A 15,544-nucleotide genomic window follows, 5' to 3' on the forward strand; every position below is an offset into this window, starting at 1 on the left:
GGCCGCTCCCGAGCCGTGCGGGGCGGCCGCCTCATTGGCTGCCCTTTGTTTGATTTTGTGATGCGTTCGCTGTCAAAATGGATTTTGACATAAGCAGGAACTAAGTAGCTGAAATTCCTGGTTCCGAAGGCGGGCACGCACACACGCGCGTGAAATTTGTCTCGAGGAAACGGTTCTCGGGGCGTGCTGGCCTTCGTTAGCATGTGAAAATTTGCTGATGGAGTTGATGGTTTCCACTATTGTCGGTGAACTCCTGGGCCTTGAGTGAAAAATTGGCCTCCGGCCCCTAAGCCACAGAGTTCCACTTGTACAGCCCTGGGAGAGCCGGCAGGGCTGGCAGCGTGGTGTAGTGGTTCTGAAGTGGAAGGAGACAGTAAGAATGCAGGAGTTGTGTATTTGATGAGGAAATGTCTGTAGAGTTTAGCATTGCCCTCAGAGGAAGAGATCAGCTGTGCAACCATAAGAATCTAGGTCTTCATATGGAAACGTAGTAGTGTTCTCTGTGCAGATGGAAAACTGCTGTGTTCAGGTGAGTGTATAGGGATGGGTAATCAGTTGCCAGAGCAGCCAGTGAAGATTGCAGGCATGTACATCTTCTTCAGCAGTGAGTTTGATGTTCATGTCTAGGTAGCCCCCAGATTTAAACTTAAGTTACAGTTTTCATGGGTACTGTGACTTATCATTGCTTGTGTCTTAAATGTATTCTGCTTTGTGGCTTAAATACTGTGTCATCTTAAGCTGAAATCTGAAGCAGATCTGATGGATTGAGTTTATTCACTTGGGGTCTGTTGACAAGCCATTAAGGTACAAATGAAGCTGACCCTTGTGAAAACAAAGGTAGCACTTTGCAGAAGTGAGGGGGGGCTGTGTATGCCCAGCCCTTTGAAAGGCTCCAGTGGTGCCTGGTGATAACTGTTCAGTGAAGGCCACGGTTGTCCTTCTCACTGCAAATCTGTCATAATTGATGTGTTCCTGTTCTTCAGGTGAAAAGTAAAATCGAGGGCTTGATGTTTCTGCTCTTCAGAGATGCTGTGGCAGTTTCTGTAAGGCTTGTAGATGAGGGAGGATGTCTTTCTCATGCTTCCCTAAAACAGTTCCACAGAAGCAGCTGCTTCAAAATAGGCTGGCACTATAGAAAAGATCTGGGTTAAGAAGATCCCACTGGATCTAAAGATTTCACTTTAGAAATAATTCAGATTGCTTGAGAATCCTTTCTGCTTTTCTAAAAGATACAGCTAAGTAAGATTCAGCATCAAATAAAAAAATAAATTACATGAGGTGGTTATTATTGGATAAGCAACATTGCTAGCGGTAGACCATGTTTGCTGGATGCTTTTCACTGCATACAGCACATTGCCCACTTTCAGCTGAGGCAGGTAACGTGTTCTCTCTCCTTGGTATAACTGCTGTTATACTTCTGTGTTGCTCCTGTCATGTGGAGTTCTAACATTCACAAGTATTAATGATTGAATTAGTAAGAGGGCTTTCCCAAATCTCCAAACTTTTGAGTGTATGGAAGGAGTTTTCACCTTGTAAGAAACCATGTTAAATTTTTCTTTTCACTTCATCTAATGATAGTTACTTTGCTAAAGCCTAAAACAGAAAATTGGCATGAATAACAGTGCTAATCAGTGATGAACCTGGTAATAAGAAATTCAAGGTGCTGGACGTTGCCCTCTGGTATAAGGTAGTCATTTGTGATTTTACTGGGTGAGGAGAATATTTTGTACAAAAATTGCTTGTGATTAAACGTGGGATACTGTTGACTGAGTAATGTTCTTACAAGTGCCTGTGAGGTACTTGGGGGTCATTAGTAAGTTATTGTAAACTCTGCTGCTTTCACGTGTTGATAGAAGAAACAGCGAATTCAGATTATCTCCTTTCCCAACATTGTCATATTAAAAGGAGGTTTGTGCCCTTACAGCTGTAGATCTTGCCCGCTAGAGCTTGTAACCTGCTGGTGTAGTGCTGTGCTGCATTGTCAGTGGCCTTGGGGAAAGCAAGAGGCACCTTTTTAAAAAAATCAAAACAAACAATAACAACCAACTCGCCTCCCCCCCCAACAAAAACAACCCCGGAACCAAAAAAGGGAGGATGATGGAGTGACAGGAAGAATCTGTGTTTGAACTCTCTAAGTTCTGAAGCAAGCAAAGGTCTGGTGCTGAGGTTTCTCTTATGGTTTCATTGTTGAAATGCTTCGAAGCACCACCATTTTGTTGGTTTTTTTTTTTTTTCCCCTTTCAGTTTTGGTCACTGTGGTAAAAGACAAGGAAGTATTTCTCACCACAGTGAGAGAAACCAGAAAAGATTTCAGTTTCCAAACTTTCCCCCACTTAGGGTATACCTTTCTGTTTGAGATGGAGATTGTTTGCTGCATATTAATAGTATTTCCAATGTTAATTTCTGACTATGCTGACATGATTTCTGCCAGTTCTTGCTGTTTATTTCAAACATTCTGCTTCTAGTTAGGTGCTTGCTGCTTTTACTTGAGCATATTTATTTGTTTGTTTGCCTTTTAGCCCACCAGGATAAACATGTAACTGAGAGTCTACATGTGAGTAGTTGCTGTGTACAGGGATGAATGAGATCCAGTCTGAATCCATCTCTCCCCTGGTGTGAGAAGTACCTGGTGGTGCCTGTGGTGAGAACCAGGGCTCTGCAAGCATCCTTATTTTTAACTGCAGATCAAAAGGATTTGTCACTGATGGGATACAGTTGAGTTTTTGGTCTCAGTAGCCAAGTGAGCCGGGATACTGTGTTAGAGCGCTGTTTTTTCTATGTATCCTGCATATTGATAGCAACTTTTAGAAGGCTGAACAAAAGCATTCAACAGAAATGTCAGTGGTATCCCCTTAGGCTGTTGCTCATGGGGTGAAGTGTGGAGGTAAGGGAGTCCTTGGCCCCTCCACAAAGGACTGTGTGTGCACAGAGCGGATGTTGCAGGGAACTTCCCACAATACCAGTTGAATTGTGAATGCAACAGGGCTGTGTAACTGTGTGGGTACTGTCTGATGGTGAAGTTACTGTGCTAGAAAAGTTCCCACTGTCCTTTTATATCACCTGTTGGACTTCACATGTTAAATGACACTTTTCCGGGGCCATAAATGTAGGAGTGGAAGGACCTGCCCAAGTGACAGTGCAGGAAGCCAGCGTTGGAAGGGCTAGACTGTGTAATGCACATGCTGTGTCCTGCCCTCCCATCTGCTCCGAGGCCCGACAGTGAACCTGTGTCAGGAGGAAGCGGTGGCCTTGCTGAGCAGGCTGCAGCCGAGGGGATCCCTGGGGACCCTGGCGTAGCACCGGCAGCTCTGAGCAGTGGCCTACTCTGCTCTCCTGTCAGCCACCATCTTTAACTCTCTCGTCCTCAAAGGCTGTGAGCTGGATCAGATGCATTGGCTCACAATTGGGATTGTTGTTTCTGTCCTTGAGAACAAACCTTACGTTTGCACAGTAGTTTAGGATACGAGGCAGACGCGCTGATTAAGTTGTTTGTGTCAGATGGATAAGCAAGTAGTTTCTTGAGCTCCATTCTCCTTTAGGGTTGGGGTTTTTTCTGTTGTGTTCAGTTCTTTCCTATGAAAAGACGTGTAGTCTATCAGGTAAAGAGCATTCTGTGCCAAGTTACAGTGAAAGGAAGTTCACTCTTTTGCTGTGCAAGTGGGCTTCCCTTGGCACTCACTGTCATCTTGGTCTGTAGTGCTTTACTAGCTGAAGAGCAGGCCCAGGCTCTTCCTGGCTGGTGCCGTGGTTGTAGCATCTTGCTGGAGTATCTGGGAATAGGTCAGGTGTGACGGACGAGGGCCTCTTGACGCAGAACGTGTGGGAGTGGCTGTAACATGAGATTTGGAATAAGTACCAGGGCTGCTTTTGAGGGCTTCTGTAAAGGACAAGCTTTCATGCTGTCAGGTTCCTAGTGGGGATGAGCAGGCCTACCCAGACTGTCTTTTTACCGTTCTGGAAAGCAACTAGAAAAAGTGACTGGGAGTAGTGTGTGCTTGGTTATAGTAATAGGAACTTTGGGGTATGAAGTGCCTGCATTCTTCTGTTGGGATCCTTGCTTGTGATGGCTCCTAATGCACTCTCTTGCATTCTGCAGGCACTGGGGAGAGTGGGAAAAGCACATTCATTAAGCAAATGCGTATAATTCATGGCTCAGGCTACTCTGAAGAGGACAAAAAAGGCTTCACCAAGCTGGTGTACCAAAACATCTTCACTGCCATGCAGTCTATGATAAGAGCCATGGAAACCCTGAAGATTCTGTACAAATATGAACAGAACAAGGTAAGTGTCTCACAGGTTTTGCACGTCTTTAGGCAGTGAGGATTCTAGGGTTTGACTTCTAAGTTCCTGTTTGTTCGTGTCCTTCTGCATTGCATCCTCAATCTCCCTGACCTCTTTTCCATAAACATTTTGTGACATTTTCTTGATACCTGACTCCATTTACTTGGTTGTGTTAAGGGATAGAGCAACTTTGGGTGGTTGGCGCACTAGTCTGCGTAGTGAGTGGTGGGAGCAAAGGATTGGCATACGATGTAGGGTATAAGAGGGGTGGTATTTTTACTCATTTCCAGGATTCAGTGTTGTTAAACGTGTCTGGCATTTTCTTTGTGTGAGTTACTATACTTACTGGAAATTGAAGCTGGCAAAATATGTGCTGGACCCAAAAGACACCTGTGCTGATAGTTATCCCTGTTCCTGCAATCCATCCATTTTTCTGATAGCTGCTGACCAAGGGTACAAAACTTTCTTGAAGGATTTTGGTCTCAGCCACAGAAACATTATCTGAGCTAAAGTCTGGCTTACTCATTTTGGGACCAGGAATTGATTTTTCAGCCAGATCTGGTCTAAATTATTTTAGCTTTTTGAGGGGGAGGACAATGAGAGTGAGGGTATGCCAGGAAAATAGGGTTTTTTTAGCATAGTTTGCTTCTTTTAATGCATAGTATCCTTAATATTTTGAAGTGAAATTGTATTTTATCTCTTCTGTCACACAGTATCTTGGAGCTGATTTTGACTAACTGTTTAGAGGGACTGGATGGTGCACCTTTTATGTCTGTGATGAGAATGGGCAGGGTGTGAAGAAGCTTGCCTTGCCTGTGCTTTACGTGGGGCATGGTGAAGGGGTTCTGATAGGTAGAATCTGCCAACTTTTACTTATGATAACTTGCACAGTTACCATAAGATAAAACCAGATAACTTGGCTTTGGTTTTTATTTTTCCTGCGATTGGTGGTATTGGCAAAAGCCCTTTCAGAAAGCAGCTAGATGTGGACAGTCACCTCACGGATGCCACAGGCTGTGGCAATGACTGTAGCCCTTCCTTTGTTTAGCAGTTGTAGGGTGGGAATTTTTATTTCCTGCCATGACCGGTGCCCCCTCCTTCTGACACAGATCCCACACCTCCCAGGTTCGTGGTGCTTTTTTAGTTGGTTGGTTTGTTTGTTTGTTTGCTCTGGTTTTGTGTTGGTTTTTTTTTTACTTTTGGTTTTTTTACTTTTTTTTTCTTTCTCTTTTCAATCTCCAGGCCAATGCAGTGCTGATCCGAGAAGTGGATGTAGAAAAGGTCATGACATTTGAGCAGCCATATGTAAGTGCAATTAAAACATTGTGGAATGACCCTGGAATACAAGAGTGTTATGACAGGAGAAGAGAATATCAGCTTTCTGACTCAGCTAAATAGTAAGTATATAATCGCGAGCATGCACTGGTAGGTGGGAGTGATGGTCTAACAAATTATACCTGTCCAATTTTTTTTATTGACGCCTAGAATTTGTTTCCTTACCATTTGCTGCTTTTCATGAGGCTATGAGGTGTTCTGATGGGTGTTAAAGGCAGTTGTTCACACATCTGCTTCTGGATATACCTGAGGCCAGAATCCCTACCTTCTGCCATCTATGTTGATCCTGGCTCTTAGGCAGCAGGAGTGTTGCTCTTTCTCCTCAGGTTTGTCCTTTGGCCTACAGGTGTACGTGGATGTGTAGCTTAGACTTTATTAATAAAAAATCCATTAAGTTTGGCAACATAGAGAAGATGTTTTATAAGTAAATAAGTATATGTTTCTACGCTACAGATGAGACTTGATTCTGAAATATAAAGCATCCACTGTACTTAAACGTTCTCTGTGTAAAGATTGTCTTCCACACTGCTATACAGAGTTGATAAAGTTGTCCTTAGTATATCTGTTTATCCTCCAAGGGGGCTGGCTGGTGAATTACTGTTCCCCAAAAATGTATTCTGTTACTTTTCCACATCATATTTTAAATGATTCAGGTGACTTCTAACTTTCTTGTTACACTAGGGAATGACTAAATGTAGCAGTTTTTACATCTGTATGTTTATGTGCTGCAACCTAAGGTATTTTTTTTTTCCGCTGTCCTCCTTGTAGCTATCTCAGTGACGTGGATCGTATTGCTACCCCAGGATATCTACCAACTCAGCAAGATGTGCTACGGGTTAGAGTTCCTACAACTGGTATCATAGAGTACCCCTTTGACCTAGAGAATATTATCTTCAGGTACTGAAGGTGTATTCATGTTACAGCTGAACTGAGAGAGTGGTGATATGGTTTCAGGAAGGATAAGTTATGGATTGCTTTAGAGTGTCCAGGTGCTTGATTGAGAGGCTCTGAGTGGATGTGTGTGTTGTGGAATTATCTGCTGATAGGTATTGCTCTAATGGAGATAGTCCAATGTTTTGACTGCCAGAAAAAAGAGCCTGCTTTTGAATCGGTGACGCTTAAAACCCAGTGAACCATCTTGCAGGAATTGGTACCTTCTCTGGGAAGGACTGCATTGCTGGCATCTGAGGCTGAAGTTGTGGCTTGTGAGGCAGTTGAGTGAAGTGTTGGTAGCTGAAGCCACCTACCAGTATTTCTTCCACTAGGAAGAAATACTCTCTTGTATGTCACACCTAGCATCTGCCTTGGGAGATGGTTTTCTGTGCCTACCTTGTGCTCTCAGGATGACACCAAAACTTGCTGTCTGTGCTGGTGCAGCAACAGATGGCCTTGAGAGGCTTAAGCCAGCAATCAAGCCTGGTGTGAAGAGCACAACACTGAGAAACTTTGAGGCAAGGAGGTTTTTTAGTAAAAAACAAAAGTAGTTTGCTCATTTGACAGAGGACAGTTTAAGGACTCATCTTTTCAGACTCAGGACTGATGGTTAGCGAACCAGAGCACAATGCAACAAAAATGGTAATGCTGGTATCAGGAAGTTGAATTTGGTATCACTCGCCATTCTTTCAGTTTGATGTATTTCTGGAACAGGATATTTTGTAAACTTGCTGGTTTTGTTAGCAGGCAGATACTAGCACATCCCTGTGACATGTTAACTGGAGTGGTAAAGAACTACATTCATTCTCATCATTTGCTGGTCCTTTGCATTCAGACAGAGAACTGCAGTTCCTCTGTGATACTGTATGTACTTCTCTTCCTTAGAATGGTGGATGTTGGAGGTCAAAGATCAGAACGAAGGAAGTGGATCCATTGCTTTGAAAATGTGACTTCCATCATGTTTTTAGTAGCACTTAGTGAATATGACCAAGTTCTGGTGGAATCAGATAATGAGGTAAGTCAAAGAATGGGACCTCTGCAGGAGGGTAGAAGGAAAGCCGGAATTTCTTCCTAGCTCCTTGGAGCTTGGTACCCAAGTGTTTGGTGCCAAGTTGGATTAGCAAGTATTGTTGGTTTTGGCCTTCAGTTCTTCTTGTTGCAAAGGGAACATTAGCCTCAACGGGACATGATGTCCCTGAGAATGGAAAATGCAGAGGGCATTCGCATCATCTCCACTTCCCCAGTAAAACCAAAATACTCTGAAGTGACGGAGCCCTGTGTGCTGTGGAAGGCACTGTGGGGGGAGGCACGTTCTCAGATCATGTCCCTCTTACCACACTGGGGTACTTTGGGTTGTGACTGCTGTCTTGTTAGGTAGTGACTGGGCTCTTTGAAGGTGCAAATCTGAATTTTGGCACTTGCTAATAGATAAAAAAAATGCTACTAGATAACAGCAATTACCCCTTTTCTACTAGACAAACCATGTTCTAAAAGTATCGCTGACCATTCCTCTCATATGACTGTCAAAGCATAAAATGGCTTTTAAGTGTTTTGATATGAATGGCTTGGCAATTAAACGAAGCTGGAGTCCATCAGATTTTGCATTTCCTTTCCATTTATTGATGCAGTTTGAGCCAGAACCTACCTAGGGCCAAAGCATTCTGTATGTAGTGTTTGAGATGCTGAATCACTATGGATCTGAGTATGTGTGCAGGCAGCAGAAAGGCATCTTAGTGCTCATTTGTGAAAATAAGGCTTTCTTTTTCTTATTTCAGAACCGGATGGAAGAGAGTAAAGCTCTCTTTCGAACCATTATAACTTATCCATGGTTCCAAAACTCTTCTGTTATCCTCTTTCTCAACAAGAAAGATTTGTTGGAAGACAAGATCCTGTATTCCCACCTCGTTGACTATTTCCCGGAGTTTGATGGTGAGTGATTTTTAAGGAGGTACATTATATATCTAGAATAAGATGTGGAGCTGGTTTGGTTAGAAGTTTCTTGTTTTCCAAAGAAAATTAGGATCTAGAAATGGAGAAAACATCTTAATTTGAGGAAGAATGCCTACAGCAATAAAAAATATCATAAAAATAGCTTAATCATACGTAGACAACTGGAATCTGATTGAATGATCAAATAATGAACCTCTCCTAGATGAAGAATTACCCCCTCCAGTATGCACTGCAGAGTACCGTAGTATTATATAAAGCAACTTTCTTCCCTGTGTGCTTGTGCATATAACTAGTTTCGTAAACATGGCAATTTACTGGTATTCTGAACCTTCTAACCTCTAGTCAAGAGATTACTTGAGTCTTTGTTCTGAGAAACTGACTGGTCAAATACCCAAGTTGTTCAAATGATGGTGCTGAAAAATCTCAGGCAGCATGAAATTCTTATTAGCATGCTGTCTTCTGTTGTGGGAAAATAAGATTATGTGAAACAGAGAAATTCCCATCTGAAACAATGTTCTGTAGCCAAAACAGTATTTCAGGCTTTTCACTTGAGTGCATTTAAAGCCTGCTGGTAACATCTGTACAGGGCTGAAAATAAAGGTAGTGGAGAATGAGATCAAGCAACACACTTCTTGCCATGCTCTCGTATTAATTCTGTCATTATATGCTTTAAAAGTATGAGGTAAAAGAAGAATTACCATTTTGCTAACAGCTTTCATCCTTTAAAAGACTAATGGAATTGCTCCTTGTTAGTTGTCCTCCTACATCTGGAGTTCTGTGCCCCCAGCATGGGTACTGGTGGGAACACCGTGTTTTTACAGCAGGCTGGGGATGGCTGAAGAGCTGCCACCCAGACAGTGCCTACTTCAAATGGAGCTTAACAACTGGAGACAGATCTCAATGTCAGGGAGTGTGGTGTACTTTTGTTTTTTCCTACAAGCATTCACTGTAGTTCCTTCAGGGGTGCTGCGTGGCCTGTGAGTTGGAGGTTGCCCATCATACATCCCCTCAAGAGGTGATATTTGCCATGCAGAATGTGACAACAGCAGTTCTGTGAAAGAAATAGCAGTAGGTGACTATTTTCTTGGGAGCTGTCAGCAATATGAATTAAAAACTGGCAAAAATTCCAGGTTTTAGCTCCTGTGAGTTGACCAGCCGGTTAGGCTGTTTGAGGATAACCCTTGTTTCCAAAACATATGCTTGTGTCCTTCAGCCTATAAGATCCACCTGTATATTAGGAAGAAATATTCATTCCATCTCCAGGAGAGAGCTTTGTGTGTCTCTGCAGCATCGTCCCTCCCACCCAGGGTTTTACCAAGGTCTGGATTCCAAAGCACACCCCTTGGTGTCTGCAAAGTGCCCAGCTTTGGGTTTTGGTTAGATAACTGAAAAGCATGAGACACTCCAGCTCCTCGGACCTTTATATCATAAATGATCTTAATTTCTTCTTTATAGCTCTGTAACCCATAAGAAAAAGCAGGCTGGCAGTTATTCTGATGGATCAGCCTGGGGAATGCATTGGAATGAATCCATTCACTGGTGTCTCTGTTCGCTGCAGGCCCACAGAGGGATGCACAGGCAGCCCGCGAGTTCATCCTCAAGATGTTTGTGGATTTAAATCCTGACAGTGATAAAATCATCTATTCCCATTTCACATGTGCTACAGACACAGAAAACATCCGTTTCGTCTTTGCAGCTGTCAAGGACACCATCCTACAGCTCAACCTGAAGGAGTACAACCTGGTTTGACCTGCTCTGCTCTTGCCCCTTGAGAGGCTTCTTTGTGAAGAAAGACAAAAAAAGAAATTTTAAATATGACAGGAAAAAAAGTTTTAATTTTTGATGATGTAATGAGTGCAAATTGTCTGATCTGTGGAGTGGCAAGTGCTCAGTGTTATCCTGGAGTCTCATGTCTCTGTCCACAGAGTAGTTGATTTCATATTTTTAACAAATTGCTTTTATTTCACAGTTAACGGGGATATGCCTCATTTCTTCAGCACCTTGCTTACGTCTTAATTTTTGCCAAGCAGCTAAGGCAGTCTCATCTTGGTCTTTCCTTTGTTGCTTAGCCACTGTTTGTTTTTTTTCCCCTTTCATTCCCATGGTATATATAGAAAAAACACTTTCCAGCTGAGATTATGAATTCACTGGACAGTGGGAGTGCAGAATGCTACTGGTCCCTTTGCCTTGTGCTATAGGGTGCCTCTGGTGTAATTTGCTAAATCTGCTTGCTTCCCCCCTCCTTTCCCTTCCCTTCCCCAGGACACTCTCCATGGTTCACTGTGATGAAATGTTGGGGAGGAGCAATTGCTCTCCAACTGTTGTGCAAAAAAAATGGCAAAACAAAAAAAAAAAGCCATCACTTTTCCATTCTTTATATGTTCTGAGTTATTTTTTTCTTATCAATTATAAAAGATATGGAGACTGTGATTTTTTTTTTTTAAATTATTGATGTTCTATACATAGTTTGCTACATGTTGCTGTATTTCCTTCATGGACTACAAATGATGGAAGCTCTTGGAGCAATAACTGCTGAGCCTGGGGAAGTGCCTGACTGTAATTGTTCTGTTTTGTTTTATTTTATTTAGTTCTTGTTTCTTTTTCACACACATCCCCCTCCACACCACAAATGCGTGGCTGTGTGCTCACAAGGCTCAGTTTGCTGAGAGAAAATACGTTTTGTTGAGTAGAGTATATGACATCAATGAGCAACTTCTCTATGCAGCAGTTTCCGAAAGCACACTGAGTAATTGTGGCATTTGAACATCAGACTTTGGCTGGATTGAAAATCTTAGTCCTGTGCCATCCTCTAGGTCTTTTCTTGCTGCCAGTAGCAAACAGGCCTTGTTTATTGCATTTTGTGCCAATGTGTGAATGACTTAGTAAGAATTCCTCACTCCTGTCCAACTTGCAGAGTTTTAGAAAGGACCAGAGTTGGTGGGTGACAGACTTCGGGACACTGGTAGGATTCTTACTTGAGAAGAGTGAGAGTAGCTCTTGGAGGGAGCGGCAGTTCTGTCTCCCCTGTTTATGCATTCCCCTGTGGCACATGCTGCTGTGTTCCTCTTTGGAAGACTTGCACACACACTTGCTCCTGGGTGGGTGTGATAACCGAGTTACAGTGGTCGTGGCTGGAGCACAGCTGCTGTGGAACCCGGAGAGCACTGCTGTGGGTGCACTTGGCTCAGCAGGAGAGGAGGGGAGAGGCAGCAGCACTTGCTGGTGCAGGTGGAAGGCAGATTGGAAATAGTTCTGAATTCTAGATGCCACCTGAATCTCCACTAAGCGGAAAGATGTGAAGCCTTTGCACATTAGAAAGCTTTTTCAAGTTGCTGAGGCAAGTCAGCAGATGTGCTGAGGAGCTGTTGCTGGCTGAGAAGTGCAGTGGCAAGACAAGAAGTGAGTGTGAAGCAGGGAGATCTGACCCACATCTGGACATGTGTCATTTGGCCATCGCTAATGCTTCTGTTTCAATTCCAACAAATAGCACTGGGTCCAAAATCTCTGGATCAGCCAGGCTGCCCCATTGAAGGCTAGCAGGCTGCCAGCAGAAAAAGACTAAATGAGCTGCACTGTTGAAAGGGGCTGTTGATATTTTGTCTGTTTTGTAGACAGAGCACTACATCGGTGTTTTGCACAACATGTAAATCTAACTGTCTGAGATGCTTAAGATGCTTTGATTTAGAACACTAAAATATGGAGGGACATAACTTTGAATAATTTTATTTATAGATCCCTCTGGATTTCCAGAATAGCCAAGTGAAGCCTCTGTGTTCCTCAGAGCACTACAGAAGATGGCAAGCACTGCTACAAGTGATTAGAGAGCTTAAGTTGGAACAGTAGCCATGGGACAAACAGTTAAAGAACCAGTCTAGCCAAGTGGTGATGCTGAGGAAAACATAGCATCTCATAGCCATGCTCTGGACTGCATTTACCCCCTGGGAGGAATGAGAGGGATTCCCACGTGTCAGACAGCTTTGCATCAATTTTACTGCTTTTTTTTTCATCTTTATGTCAAAATGATCCATTTTGTAGAAACTGTCCTATAAGGAGGAATTTATAATCATCTTCATGTATTCTAAGTGCTGTCCCTCTGAAGCAGATGGCAGCACGAGCCTCTTAACGCTTCTGTGATCCTTTTGTAAATGGTTCACACTACAGCTGTTGCCAGCAATGAACCTGGCACTGAGATACACAGGTTCTTGGAAATAACTTCCCAGAAGTTTTTTTTTTTCCGAGGTGAATGATGGTGGTACTTCCACTTGAATCAGAAACTTTTTGTCTTTGTTTCCTACCTTCCCCTTCTTTAAGAGCTGCTGCCCTGGCACTGGAGGAGGGATCTTGGCATCTGTCTCTTGCAGAGTGACTCTGCATCATCATGGGCAACTGTGGGAGACTATGGGCACAAAGATTTAGGGATGTGCTGTACCTTATGGAGCACCTGCTTGGTGTAGCTGTTGGCCTGATCACTGGCTCGATGTGCTGAGCATTGTGGAGGGGAGAGCAGAGCATTGCACAGTGACTCTCCCAAGTTCCTGAAACCTCATTCTGAATTGGGGTAGGAATGGATCAGACTTGTGCACATCATCTGGAGTTGTCTATGACTGTATCATATGTGAGAAGATACCAGTGTTAGCACATGCTTTTCTTAGTAAATAGTAGCTTGTGTGCCTCCAGCTTGGCCAGCAAAGCATTCCTGCAGAACTGGCTCCAGTCTCTGTTGGCTGGCAAATGCCTGTCCTAGCAAAAGTGCCAAACCTTAGACCAAATTTGCCTATATCATCTTTTCTGAAAGTGAGGGCTGTCGGAATTTTCTGCAGGTTGAGACAACAGATTGACTTTCAGAAAAGAGGTAAAACTGCGTTCTTGTAGGGAACCTAGAGTCTGAGGAAGTGGTCTCCTGGCTAACTTCTGCTCCTTGTGCACTTTTAATCTTTGTTCTGCTGAAGAAACCAACATACTTTGAACGAGTTTGAAACTTGAAGTCAGTGAGCAGAGGACCATCCCGTTTCCTTGCACCATTCCACGTGGATTGGCTATCTGGTGAGCAAAAGCCCCTTCCTGCTGCGTGTCAGATAGCTCCTTCCCTTCCTGCCTCTCCCCTTCTCCTCAAGTTGGATTCTTTGGTCTCTTGTTGTTGCTTCCTAGCAATGTTGGCCTATGGTTTTTCTTCATGTGTTTTATTGGTTTAAAAAAAAAAAAAAAAAAAAAAAAAAAAACAACAAAAAACACAACAACAAAAAAAACCACAAAACAAACAAAAAACTAAACAAAAACAAACAAACAAAAACAAAACAAAACAAAAAAACCTTCCGGAGTGTGCTGACCATTGTATTGTCCTGTACAGAGCCCAGGTCATTAGAGTCCAGCAGAGATAAAGTGTGTTACGCAGCACCCAGTTTTTTAAGAGTATGGTTTGTGCCAATGCCCCTTCTTTAGTAGTGCCAGAGACTCTTTACAAGTGCCAATGTGGTGGAAATTATTTGGTTATACTTGTATATTATAGGATCCTGATTTAAGACAATGTAAACATTATCCTATTTAAAAAGATACTATATAAAATGCTGTTTTTAAACCTTGTAATTTGCAATGCATGTATTGTTGTGCGTGTTGGGGGGTGGGGAGGGAAGAGGGTAGGGTAAAGGAGTTTCTGAATAAGATGCCCAGTGTCAGGATCTATTCAGACTCCAAACTGTCTCATTCCAGTCCAGGAGTGTGATTGTTTCTTGGAAAGATCCCACTCTGACTGCTGGGCAACACCCTTATTACAGAAATATCTGATGGAAATTGATTTTCATATCTTTCTCCTGAAATAAACTCTCTGTTTGAAATTGGAATAAATTTTGTTCCTAAAAGTCGTGGTGTTTGAGCGTGTGTTTCTTCACTCTTGTTCCCCCTCTCCTCCTCCCTGGTTGGCTTAGCAAATTCTGTAGCTGATGGAAGCAGGGTCTGCCTCCTGCTGAGAAAATCAGGACCCTGAGGCATAGAAACAAAGCGTGTTTTAATATGCAATAACTATGTATAATGCACTGTACCAGTAATCCTGAAGTGTGAACACTGACTGGGGTGCAGGTATGCAATGGTGGCATCTTGATTTAAAGTTTTCTGGGATTTTGGAGTAGAATTGCATAATGAAGTTGTTGGTATTTGCTGCTACCTCTTGCTGTAGCATCAGCCCATTGCAGGCACAATTCCAACAGGATATCTGTTGCCAATAGCAGGAATGTTGGTGGGGCTAAAACTGCTTCCAGTCTTGTCTGTTAGAAACGTGGACTGAAATAGGAAACGTGGCTTAAAATTATCTCTTAGTCCAGGGATGGATGATTGTGAAAGCTTTGGCAAAGCGATTTCTTAGTATGGAGTTTGTTAAGTTTAATTCTTTTTCTCTGGGATCATTCTCCAGGAATTTCAGGTTAAATCAGCTGGGAGGGGGCAGAGATGGATAACTTCCTGTCTGTGAGGTTGCCTGTGTTTTTGGAACCTGCAACTGAGGATGTTCTACTCCCTTCAATGTCACTTAACACAGGTGAAGCTGCAGGTACTGGACAGCCTGAGACGTTGTGTTGACTTGCACCAGGAGGGTAACTCTGGTCTGTTGGCCACAGCACTGGCCGGCCCTTGTCGCTGTTTTCTGGTTACAGGTGAGTGTACATTGCTTTTCTTGGTGGCTCTGTCTCCTCACCAGCCAGGGAGTGTGTCACAGTGGCTGAAAGCAGTATGTTTGGTTTGTTGTTCACGTCCTCAGCTCTTTGTGGGTCACGTGTTGTGCTGGTCTCTGCAAAGAGCGTAGTATGCTCTTTTAAATCACATCAACAGGTTGAGACTTGAGGGAAGAAGTCTTAAAACTAATGCCCAGTATTCCCAGCTGACTGTGAGAGCCTCGTGTTTGGGCCTTTTGCAGCCCCCAGTTGCCACGTGTGCAGGTTGCCCACTGCCAGCCGCAGGTGTGTGTGTGCAGGGGGCTGTTGCCAAAGTGTGGCAGTGGATATGGAGGAGGGGGGATCCCTGCCAGTCTTGGAGTGATCTAGGGAAGGAGGCAGCTGAG

The 15,544-nt window shown here is 43.3% G+C and overlaps 1 protein-coding gene across 1 annotated transcript; it reads left to right on the plus strand.

The window, feature by feature from the left end:
• Nucleotides 1–77: 77 nt before the first annotated feature.
• LOC103761649 (guanine nucleotide-binding protein subunit alpha-11) lies at nucleotides 78–14,354 on the plus strand. The gene is made up of 8 exons (XM_029965350.1): nucleotides 78–93; nucleotides 266–373; nucleotides 4,097–4,281; nucleotides 5,524–5,678; nucleotides 6,385–6,513; nucleotides 7,435–7,564; nucleotides 8,325–8,478; nucleotides 10,058–14,354. The coding sequence occupies exons 1-8, from the start codon at nucleotides 78–80 to the stop codon at nucleotides 10,246–10,248; spliced, it is 1,068 nt and encodes a 355-aa protein (XP_029821210.1). The 3' UTR covers nucleotides 10,249–14,354.
• The last annotated feature ends 1,190 nt before the right edge of the window (nucleotides 14,355–15,544 follow it).

The sequence above is a fragment of the Manacus vitellinus genome, unplaced genomic scaffold (assembly GCF_001715985.3).
Source record: "Manacus vitellinus isolate BGI_N305 unplaced genomic scaffold, ASM171598v3 scaffold_99_pilon, whole genome shotgun sequence".
NCBI classification, from domain to species: Eukaryota; Metazoa; Chordata; class Aves; order Passeriformes; family Pipridae; genus Manacus; species Manacus vitellinus.

Excerpts from the sequence above, each read along its gene's own strand:
- LOC103761649 (XM_029965350.1), top strand. Across the intron at positions 6,514-7,434 it reads CTAGAGAATATTATCTTCAG|AATGGTGGATGTTGGAGGTC; the intron begins GTACTGAAGGTG and ends TCTCTTCCTTAG. Across the intron at positions 7,565-8,324 it reads TGGTGGAATCAGATAATGAG|AACCGGATGGAAGAGAGTAA; the intron begins GTAAGTCAAAGA and ends TTCTTATTTCAG.